We start from the raw sequence: 11,194 nt of genomic DNA, 5'->3' as shown, positions 1-11,194 counted from the left end.
CCAGGTTTAACTTGTTGCTTGCTCTGATGGCAACCCAGCACAGTGCTGGGTGGGGTCCTGGCTGCACCAATTATCACCCGACTTCCTGCTATATACACCTGGAAGGGCAGCAAAAGCACTCCCAAGTACTTGGCTGCAGGGCTTGCCTTTGCAACACAGTTAAATCCGGCATCGTGTATCAATTTGTGAATATAAAAATATACTTCAGCTTTCTATTAATGTAGGCTTTTATACATAATATCCTTTTTATGGGTGTATTCAGAGAATATCTATCTGGATTTCAAAAATTAACAAGTATTACCTCTCAAATAGTTATTCATTTCAATCAAGAGTACGTTTGTGTAATTTGAGGGTGATCCAATTGCTGTTAACTAAATCACCTGGAAAGGAGTTCACCCAAGGAATGATGGGAAATAGTGCCCCTCCCCCTAGTCCTCTCTGCTACAGTAACCCCATCAGGGCGGGGCTTGCTCCTCTTGTATAAAGGCCTTGCCCAGTCAAGGTTTATTCAGTTCTGAGGCTTGGTGTTGACTGGGCTGTGGAGACCTTCTGATCCTTCAGAGCCCAGGGAACTCAGAGCCACCTACCTGACCCAGGACCCATTCCTAGACGTTGCAGAGGACCCATTCCATTTGCCAGGTGAGTATTGGGTCCAAAGAACCGAATTCATGTTTTTTACCTTAAAACTTGAAAATAGAGGAATTTTCATCTTAGAATTTAACTATCCGCAGTCTTAGATCACTCCCAGGCCCAGGGAAATGTACCTAAGAAATAGGTACAATGTTTTCATCTCTATTATACTTTAGCAGTTTAAATTCATAGAATTTATTCTGTTATTTTTCTGATGCCATATGCAGAAAACTGCTGAATTTCTGGTGAGGAAGCCCTTGGGAAATCTTGTCGTGGAATGTGAAAGTTGATCTCTCTACAAAAATTTTAGATTTTAGCTTGTGTGTTTATCATGGAATAGCATGTTGGAATATATTTTTAATATTTTGTAGAAATTACATTTATGTTATAAAATTTTAATATACACATTTAAAAGCATACAGTGTTGGGGCTGGTGCTGTGGCACAGTGAGTTAACACCCTGGCCTGAAGCACTGGCATCCCATATGGGTGCCAGTTCGAGTCCCGGCTGCTCCACTTCCAATCCAGCTCTCTGTTATGACTTGGGAAAGCAGTGGAAGATGGCCTAAGTCCTTGGGCCCCTGCTTCCACGGAGGACCTGGAGGAGGCTCCTGGCTTCGGATAGGTGCAGCACCGACCATTGCGGTCAATTGGGGAGTGAACCATTGGATGAAGACCTTTCTCTCTCTCTCTCTCTCTCTCTCTCTCTCTCTGCACCTCTCTCTGTCTTTCCTCTCTCTGTACCTCTGACTTTCAATTAAAGTAATTAATATTTTAAAAAATAAAAAATGAAAAGATATGATGAGGGGGCCAGCAGCCCATATGGACAACATTTTGAGTCCCAGCTGCTCCACTTCCAATCCACCTCTCTACTATCTCTGGGAAAAGCAGTGGAAGTTGCTTAGGCCCCTGTCTCCACATGGAGAACCTGAAGAAGCTCCTGGCTCCTGGCTTCAGATCAGCCCAGCTGTGGTCGTTGCGGCTATTTGGGGAGTGAACCAGCAGATGGAAGACCATTCTCTCAGTCTCTCCCTCTCTCTGTCTGTAACTCTACCTCTCAAATAAGCAATAAATGAAATCTTAAAAAAATATAGAAACTGATACTCCACACTCTACCATCCCTCCTGCCCGCTCTCCAACTCTTCTTTCTCCTCCATCTACTGTTCTGACTCTTAATTTTTACAAAAATCTGTTTTCAGTTTACTTAATGATCATGAGGGCAACCCTAAACTAGGTAAAGAGTTCAAGAAATAGCATTTTTGTTTTGACAGGCAGAGTTACTGAGAGAGAGAGAGAGACAGAGGGAAAGGCCGTCCTTCTGTTGGTTCACCCCCCCAAATTGCCATTACAGCTGCTGTGCTATACCGATCTGAAGCCAGGAGCCAGGTACTTCCTCCTGGTCTCCCATGCAGGTGCAGGGCCCAAGAACTTGGGCCATCCTTCGCTTCCCTCCTGGGCCACAGCAGAGAGCTGTCCTGGAAGAGGAGCAACCAGGACAAGAAACCGCAGTACCGGTGCCACAGGTGGAAGATTAGCCAAGTGAGCTGTGGGGCACGCCAAGAAATAGTATTAAGTAAAACACTCTTTCTCAACAGGAGACAAGGGCTGTAAACAGTCATCAAATCTCAAAATGTGCATTTAATTCCAATACATTACCTTTATGGTACTGAATTAGTTACTCAGGATCAGGGAAGAAATTTTGAAAAGCCATTTCTGTATAATAAATTCTTATATGTGGGATGACGGTCCTTCCCTCTTCTATCTGATATATGATAATTATGCCCTAACAGTCTTTGAACATATAACTCTTTGTGAGTCATTCATTATTATTTAAAGCTATTTATTTATTTATCTTTAAAGATAGATTCAGAGTTAGAGACTGAGAGAGGGCTTCCATTTGCTGGTTTACTCTTTTTATTTTTATTTTCGAAAGCTTTAAATAATTATATATTTCATAGGTACAGTTTGTGGATTATAGCTGTTCTTCCCCCCCCCACCTGCCCTACCACCTCCAAAGTGCACCACCTCCTACTCCCTCTCCCATCCCATTCTTCATAAAGATTCAGTTTGAATTATCTTTATATACAGAAGGTCAACTCTGTATTGAATAAAGTTTTCAACAGCTCATACCCTCATAGACATAAAATATAAAGTACTTTTTTACTTGGTTTTCTCTTCAAATGGCCACATCAACCAGGCCTGAGCCATGCCAAAGACAGGGACCAGGTGCCTCATCCAGGTCTCCCACAAGGGTACTGGGGCACAGCGACTTGGGCCTTCTTAAGTTTCTGTTCCAGGCATATTAGCAAGGAGCTGAATCAGAAGTGAGACAGCAGGGACTAGAACTGGCACCCATATGGAATATTTGCTTTTCAGGTAGTGAGTTAACTCGCTGTAACACAATGTTGATCCCTTCTAAAAGATATTTGCAATTCTTTTTTAAATAAGTTATTTATTTATATTTGAAAGACAGAGAGAGAGAGAGAGAGAGAGATGTTCCATCCATTGTTCCACTACCCAAATGGCAGCAAAGTCCTGAGCTGAGCGCTTGCAAAGCCAGGGCCAGGAGGTGGTTTTGGTTATGCCACGTGGATATAGGGCCCCAAACACTTGGGCCACCTTCCACTGTTTTCCCAGGTCATAGCAGAGAGGTGGATGCGAAGTGAAGCAGCCGGGGCTTGAACCTGCACCCATTTGGGATGTCGGCGTTGCAGACAGCGGCTTAACTCACTATGCCACAGCTCCTGTCCCAGTTTTCTGCAATTCTAAAGTTGTCCCACTTCCCCATAAATCCATTAGTGTTATTAGGAAATTAGAGGATAGTTGACTACTTAGAACTGCCAAAATAAAGATCGCAATTAACACAAGATTCTCTCAGAGCTGGCATTGTGGACCATTGGGTTAAACTGTCTCATTAGATGTCAACATGCAGTATACCCTGCCAGTTCAAGTCCCAGCTGCTTCAAGTCCTGTCCAGCCTCCCACTAATGAGCATCTTAAGGCAGCAGAAAATGCTACAAGTACGTGGAACAACTGCATGGAGTTATAGCTCCTGGCTTCGGCCTTGCCTTGTCCCATGAATGGCATCCATTTGAGGAGTGAACCACTAAATGGATGATTTTTCCCTCCCTCCTTCTCTCCCTCTTTCTCTACCTCCACTCCCTGCACTTTTGCCTTCAAATAAATTGACCTAAACAAAACAAAGGTATTTCTACTGTGAATTAAAATGAGCCGATTCCTTTATCTTCAAGAAATAAAGAAGAATGTGTTTTCAAACAGTCCTTTTTAAAAAATTTTGGACACTAAATTTGGACACTAATTAGGGCTAATGCAGACTACTTAACCATTAGAGCTATGATCAAAATATATATGTTCACTTAAGACAACGCATGGGTGCAGAGTTTGGATGGTTCCAGAGAGAAATTTCTGTCATGTTAAGAGAGGTTAAATAAACCTCACATTGTATCATTCCATCTTTTCTATGAATCTAGATTGCTTCCATCTGATTTGAGTTTGGTTGATTAAGAGGTGAGCTATTGTATCGAACCCTACCCCAACCACCAAGGACTACTATAAAACTTTCTCACCATCTCATCCTCATATTTCATGACTAAATTAGAGAGATCCTCCTCCACTCCTGAGGCAATTTTCCAGCCATTGGAAGGAGGATTGGGAAAATCAGGATAGGGTTTTGTTTGTTTGTTTGTTTGTTTTTTGTTTTTTTGTTTTTTGTTTTTTGTTTTTTTTTTTTTGACAGGCAGAGTGGACAGTGAGAGAGAGAGACAGAAAGGTCTTCCTTTTGCTGTTAGTTCACCCTCCAATGGCTGCAGCGCTGCGGCTGGCACACAGTGCTGATCCAAAGGCAGGAGCCAGGTGCTTCTCCTGGTCTCCCATGGGGTGCTGGGCCCAAGGACTTGGGCCATCCTCCACTGCACTCCCTGGCCACAGCAGAGAGCTGGCTTGCAAGAGGGGCAACCCGGACAGAATCTGGCGCCCCGACCGGGACTAGAACCCAGTGTGCCGGCGCCACAAGGTGGAGGATTAGCCTAGTGAGCTGCGGCGCCGGCCATGGATAGGTTTTTGATCACTCAGGACTAGCAATTTGGCCCCACATCCACATCCAGGAAATGGGATTGGAAGAAACTGGTATTCTGTTCAGGAGTGGGGTCTGAGTGTGGAAGGGGTCATGAGTCATCAAGCAGGCACACGGTCTCCTAAAGGCTGAGAATCTCCTGTGGAGTCCATTTTTCACTTGCGTTGAAAATGCTTAATATCTTCTGCTTTCATGAGACTATTTCAGAAAGAAATGTAGCTGTGTCTCCCCTCATATAACCCTTGAGAAATTCTCACCAACCCAGGCCTATGAATGACCCGCTATTTCTTCTTCAGAAACATGGATTCCAGAGTCTGGCGTGTCTTCCAGAAGGAGCTCACCTGTCCCATCTGCAAGAAGTACTTCATTGACCCAGTCACCATAGACTGTGGGCACAGCTTTTGCAGGCCTTGTCTGTACCTCTGCTGGCAAGAAACGTCAGATCTTAGTTTGTGCTTGAAATGCAAGAGAGTGACACGCAAGAGAGATTATAAAACAGACATTAGCATCAAGAACCTGGCAGTCCTCGCCAGAAAAGCCAGTCTCCTGCAGTTTCTCAGCTCAGAGGAGCACACGTGTGTGGTGCACAAGGAGACAAAGAAGATCTTCTGCCAAGAGAACAGGAACCTGCTGTGTGTGCTCTGCTCTGACTCTCAGGAGCATCAGGGTCACAGACACCTGTCAGTGGACCAGGCTGCCGAGGAGCACAGAGTAAGTGATGTCTCTGAAGATCCACTCCCCTAAAGGACAAGGGCCTTCTCATGGGTCTGTTTCCTGGGTCATTGCAGGAGTCCTCTCTATGTCCCATTCTGAAGCTCTGTTCTGAGTATTCTCAGGCTCACATGTGACAAATGTCTGACATGAACATGCAAGTACTATGATGTTTTCATTGTCAGTGAGGCAGACTTGCCTCTCCTTGGCAGCCCCAGTTCTTGTTGCAATGTGCATCTTACACTATCCTCTTCACTAGTGTTCAATGAATGATTGTGTCTGTGTCTGCAGGAGACCCTCCTGAAGACAATGGAGTGTTTATGGAAAAACCTCTGTGAAAATAGCAGAAACATGAATATGGAAATAATCAAAACCAGATCATGGGAGGTTAGTGTGCCGCCACCTTTACCTTTGCCAAAACTTGAGATGAACATAGGGACAATGTTTGAAATAGGAACTTGATCTGAAATGACAAAGTATCAGATTTCATTCTAAAGAGGGTGAGGTCATAGGAAATGATGTCCTCAGTTACTCCACAGGGAAGTGTGGCCCTTGCCTAGGAGTTCTGGTTGCACCACAGATGTGCTGACTTACCCCCATAATAGGACATTCAGTACCACATATCAACTACAAGAAACGGGGTTGTCTCACAGAGGGTCATGTGTGCTGAGGTGTTGCAAAACCCAGGTAAGTATGACATCTGGGAGGCATGGGACAGTCAAGTCAAGCTTCCTGGCATAGTCAGCTTGCATTTGAATGAAATAGTATTTGGAGGTGGCTAGAAACCTTTCAACAAACACAGCACTGACTCAAATCTGAGGAAACGCTAAAAGGAGTACCCTAAGCAATTAATGTGAATCTTTAACATTATAATGAAATGTGTGTAAATATGATAGGAGATGTAGTTTCAATCTCTTGAAGGATACATAGAAACCTACCAAAATATGGGACTGGTTTGCAACCTAAGTGTAGGACTCAGCCTTTAAGAGAGGAATATAAGTGTGTCTTGGCAGATGGTTTCCTTGGGCGTGTGCTAATTTGAAAGAAGACAAATTCCTTTAACCAAAATGTCATGAGCAGGTATTCTACGCCAAATTGTGACAAAAAATGTGACAGCATGCAAGACTGAAAAAAATCCTTTGCTGAATGAGGCTAAAATCTGAATCAGAGAGGCAAATGGTAAACATCGAAGTAAAATGCATTGTATGTTCGAATGTGGCAAGGTTTTAGGGAAACATTTGAGTAAGGAGTTTGTGAAGCAGTACAAGAGAATACAGACTGGAGATGAGAGTATGAGGTTAAATGTCTACATCAGAGAAAGGCTTACAAAAAGATGACACTGAAATAAAGAAGGCCACTGAATGATAAGGCCAGGAAGAGAATTCTTGGTGGAGAAAATTGTCCATGCAGAAGTGTGTCAGTAATGTATATTGGGTGGGGTTGAGGAGCTTGAGAGTCCACAACAAAATCTCTGGGCACAGTGAGTGATGTAGGAGGCTAGAAGTAAATGAGATGAAGTGGTAAAGAGGGTCAGATAGAGAGGAAAGCTTAGGAGGTCAGGTTTATGGGAGAAGTAATTGCATGAGAATGAGTATGCTAGTCTGATGTACTGCACACATAATGGTTTTCCATAACTGGAAGTAAACCTGAGAAACAGTGCTAAGGAATGGATTCCAATCCAGTCACTACTGCCATAAAGGGCATTTTCGACTCATGAGTTTTGTTGCCTTTCGACATATATATATGCATGTATATGTGTTGCATGTTAGAAAATATGAATCAAATGAATAGATTTATTGGTTTCTCATGAAAAGTTCATGATGAATCATCTGAATGTAATTAATGAGATAACATGATGTTGATCCTCAAACAGGAGAAAAAAACAAGAATGAAGTTTTGTAGATGTTGAGAAACGGAAGTGATGGGGGTTATAGGTAATTGATGTGTACGAGACAAAATCAAATTCACGAGATAAAGCAGAATAGAGATAAATGGGTTCTTGTTTTGAATAACTGATTGCAGGATTATGTCAATTCGAGGAGAGAAGCAATCAGAAATGTATTTCAGAAGATGCCTCTGTATCTCCAGGAGGAGGAGGAACACCATTGGGAGATCCTGTACAAAGAGGGCAGGGAAATTTTTGAGCAACTCAATGAAAGTCAAGCCAGAATGGCTCACACGAGGGAGACTTTAAGAGGAATGTATAAGGAACTGAAGGAAATGTGTCATAAACCAGATGTGGAGCTACTTCAGGTAACAACTGACAAGCCAGGCATCAGCATGTTAGACATTCATACGTAGCTCCTCATTCTCTCTGCTGACATCTGCCTCTCCCTTTCCTTCCAGTATTTGTTCCTGACTGCTATTTCCACACTGAAGCTACCTTTTGGAATTTTATGGACCAAAGGTCCCTCAGACGTTCTCCACGAGTGCCCAAACTTGTGTAATGGTTATGAAAATCGCTCCAAAGATAATCATCTTACAGACATCAATAAACTATTTTGGCTTTTTGAAAATTCACAACAAGTAAATAGTTTATTGACAGCTAGGCTAATTCATAACAAGGCTGAGATCTGAGGATCTGGGTGTATTGCTGTCATTCTCTGCTCCTGTCCCTTGGGAAGAGGGCCTGGGAAAGACAGCTGCCTCCTTTCTTTATGGCTACAGCAGAGCACACAGCTCTCCTGCCCGCTCTCCTCTTCATTCCCACAGAAAATGTCCTCCACTTTCTGAACTTAGAAGGACTACAATTAATGAAAATGTGATAGGCCAGGTTTTTAAGAAGAAAAAATAGGAACTGCACCCTGGAAGGAAGGCGGTGTGGAAATAATGACGAGAACCATCTCAAATTCCCACCCTGGACACAGGTTTAGAGCTGTCTTGGGAAATTCACTAAGCCTTTTTCTTTTTCTTCTCACAGGCTTTTGGAGACATCCTGCCCAGGTGAGTGTGTACCTGCATTCCCACAGGGGCTTTCCCAGGGTCTCCCCCAGTAAGCCCTTGGATCCTCTGGAGTGAGAACAGAGCTTCTTAGGAAACTGACTGAATAGTTTCCTGAATCCTCTTTGCTCCCCACCTGCACATACACATTTTTAGTGGTTGTACCCAAGTGACTTTATTAGGCAGTCTTCATTTCAGTTCTAAAAATCTCCACAGGTGGAAGAGAAGGGCTGGAAGTCCCTAGGAGTGAGATGTCAGATCCCTCCAGGGGCCATCAGTAGCAGCTGAGGCAAGAAAGGGATGGCATATTCCAGCAATGAGAAAATCCTGGTGTTGTGTTGATCCTGCATTTATGAGTTCACAGTTTTGGGAAGAACACAAAGGAAACCTCGAATGATTTAGAACACTGTGGGGCAGAGGGTAGCTGTGCTCTGGGACACAGATCTCCCTTATGGGACAAGGTTCACAGCCTTTAGCCACAGAAGGAAGCAGCACACATGCCAGGTTTCAGAGAACCACACATGGCCAGGTAGAGCGTTTTCAGGGAGGTCTGGCAGTTGGACACCAGACTCCCCCTCCTGATTACTCTTTGGAGCATCAGGGATGTAGCATCTACCCAGATTCTTGAGCAGTAAGAAGCACTGGACTCAATTCTGATTGACTTTTGTATTCTATTTGGAAATTCAGGAGTTAAAAATAGAATTAGTTAGACAATGTGATGATTTCTCAAATTCCAGATGGGTTTATTAAGAGTCTGGTTTCTTTTCAATGAAAATGATTTCTTTTGGCTCCACTCATGTGAACTTTATCTTGTTCTTGCAGGTGTGAATCCATGCTGCTGCACATGCCCCAGCCTGTGAATCCAGAGCTGAGTGCAGTGCCTATCACTGGACTGATAGAAACCCTCAGATACTTCCAAGGTGAATTTCAGCCCACTGACTGTATTCTTGATGCCCTTGGCTTGTTGTGCAGATCACACAGGTGACCTTTTCCAATTTATTAACTGTTCCACACATTTTGGCATGTGAGGGAACCATAGGCTTATGTACATACATCACAGGCTTTTTTATATAGTCAACTTTTATAATGTGAAGAGGGAAAAAGCTATTGAAAAATATAAATGTGATCCAAGATCATACTTAGTTATCATATAGAGAAAGGAATGAGGAAGTGTGGGCAGATTGAGCAAATGAAGGTTAGTTATTTAGTGTAAAACATACAAAAGGATACTTTTGTTCACGATATTTAAGCTGGCTTGGAAGAAGATGCTTCAAAGGTTTCAGAGTTTGTTGGATCTTATTTTTTATATATATAATGGGCATAAGAGAGTACATATAGAAGTTTGTGGAAAAAGAAGTTCATTTTGGAGCAAAGAGTTTTTAAACCCATCCCTAGATTTTCTACAATTAGCATTTCCCATGAACACTGTGAAAACTGTGAATCTTAAATTTGACATCTTTGAAGCTTAATCTTGTCTGTGTGTACATATATATATATATACACACATATATATATATACACACTAGTGTTTCAATGCTAGAATAAGAGAAAATTTGTATAAAATATATTAAAAGAAATTAATAATAATCTGTTTGTCCTCATCATAGATATGTGCCTGTCTACTTTCAAAGTGCAAGGTGTTCCAGAAGACTTACAAAACTCCAGTGCACATTTAACATTAAATGTTAAGTAACATCCGCAATGGATATAGAGAGATTTACATAAATATATATGTCTACAGTGGAAATATGTAATTTTTTTTTCTACAGAAGTGCTTTAACTAGGACAAAATCTTCAATCTTATCCCACATGACATTGTTATTAGAAACATGAAATACGTTTCTGACAGTGAAGTTGGACAATTGGAGACAGTTCCAGGCACATTGTCCATGGGTATGTTGCTTTAAAAATTGAGTTGTAAGGCATTGGATTTACATTTGATTCCAATATTTGAATTCTGAAAAACCATTTCAGTTTCTGTAGTCAGGTCTTTGTTCTGTAGTGCGTATTGGGCCCTCTCTTCTATTAGGTGTTACAACCCAAATTCTGCTCACTGTGGTAACCTCTGACTTCCCAGGAGATTAGCTTCTGGGAGATGTTTTCCCTCTGGAGGTTAAACTCTCATTGTTGACATGTGTGTCTACTTCTGTTCTTTTGTTTTACAGTGACTGTCACTCTGGATCCTGAAAGATTCAACCAGCACATGTTCCTACAGGGAGATCTCCGAAGCCTGCACATTGGTTGTTTCCCTCATGATGTGCCCTGTCTCCCGGAGAGGCCTGGATGTTTTCTGGCATGGGGTGTTCAGACTTTTACTTCTGGCAGATATTACTGGGAGGTAGAAGTGGGAAACTCTTGCAATTGGGCTGTAGGTGTTTGTAATGGCTTTTGGAAAGAGAAGTACAGGAATACCAAGACATTTGTTGATGAGGGACTCTTTCTTATTGCATGTGTTAAGGAAGATGCCCATTACAGTTTCTTCACCACCTCTCCACTTTTAGTGCAATATGTAGCAAGGCCAATTAACCGCATAGGACTATTCCTGGATTATGAAGCTAGAACTATGAGCTTTCTTGATGTTGATCACAGTTCCCTGATATATACCATCCCTTCTTGTTACTTTTCTATTCATCTCAAGCCTATCTTCTGCTGCTGTCATTTATGAACAGACACGGGGGAAATCCACTCTCTGAAATCCTCGTCCTTGAGCCTCACCAGATAGTAAAAATAGGTGGCATTTTATGAAATTTCAATTCCTCCTACTATCATGAAATCCCATTTACTGTGTTTTTATCAATTGTAGTAACAATAAAATTATGTA

General features: G+C 42.3%; 1 protein-coding gene across 3 annotated transcripts; it reads left to right on the top strand.

The window, feature by feature from the left end:
- Nucleotides 1–401: 401 nt before the first annotated feature.
- LOC138846574 (tripartite motif-containing protein 51-like) lies at nucleotides 402–11,194 on the top strand. Of its 3 annotated transcripts, XR_016219105.1 has the most exons (8): nucleotides 406–639; nucleotides 5,019–5,433; nucleotides 5,725–5,820; nucleotides 7,456–7,686; nucleotides 8,354–8,376; nucleotides 9,196–9,293; nucleotides 10,143–10,266; nucleotides 10,539–10,677. XR_016219105.1 is itself a non-coding variant. In XM_089311723.1 (7 exons), the coding sequence occupies exons 2-7, from the start codon at nucleotides 5,023–5,025 to the stop codon at nucleotides 11,036–11,038; spliced, it is 1,293 nt and encodes a 430-aa protein (XP_089167849.1). In that variant the 5' UTR covers nucleotides 402–639; nucleotides 5,019–5,022; the 3' UTR covers nucleotides 11,039–11,194. The 3 variants fall into 3 exon arrangements, 2 of the variants coding, with proteins under 2 accessions (XP_089167849.1, XP_069918824.1); XM_089311723.1 differs by lacking the exon at nucleotides 10,143–10,266 and having other exon boundaries at nucleotides 402–639; nucleotides 7,522–7,686; nucleotides 10,539–11,194; XM_070062723.2 differs by lacking the exon at nucleotides 10,143–10,266 and having other exon boundaries at nucleotides 402–639; nucleotides 10,539–11,194.

Source organism: Oryctolagus cuniculus, chromosome 1 (assembly GCF_051225735.1).
Source record: "Oryctolagus cuniculus isolate XC-2025 breed Fujian yellow rabbit chromosome 1, ASM5122573v1, whole genome shotgun sequence".
In the NCBI taxonomy this organism is placed as follows: Eukaryota; Metazoa; Chordata; class Mammalia; order Lagomorpha; family Leporidae; genus Oryctolagus; species Oryctolagus cuniculus.
The sequence above is the reverse complement of the archived record's forward strand: the minus strand, read 5'-3'. Positions and strand labels throughout refer to the sequence as shown.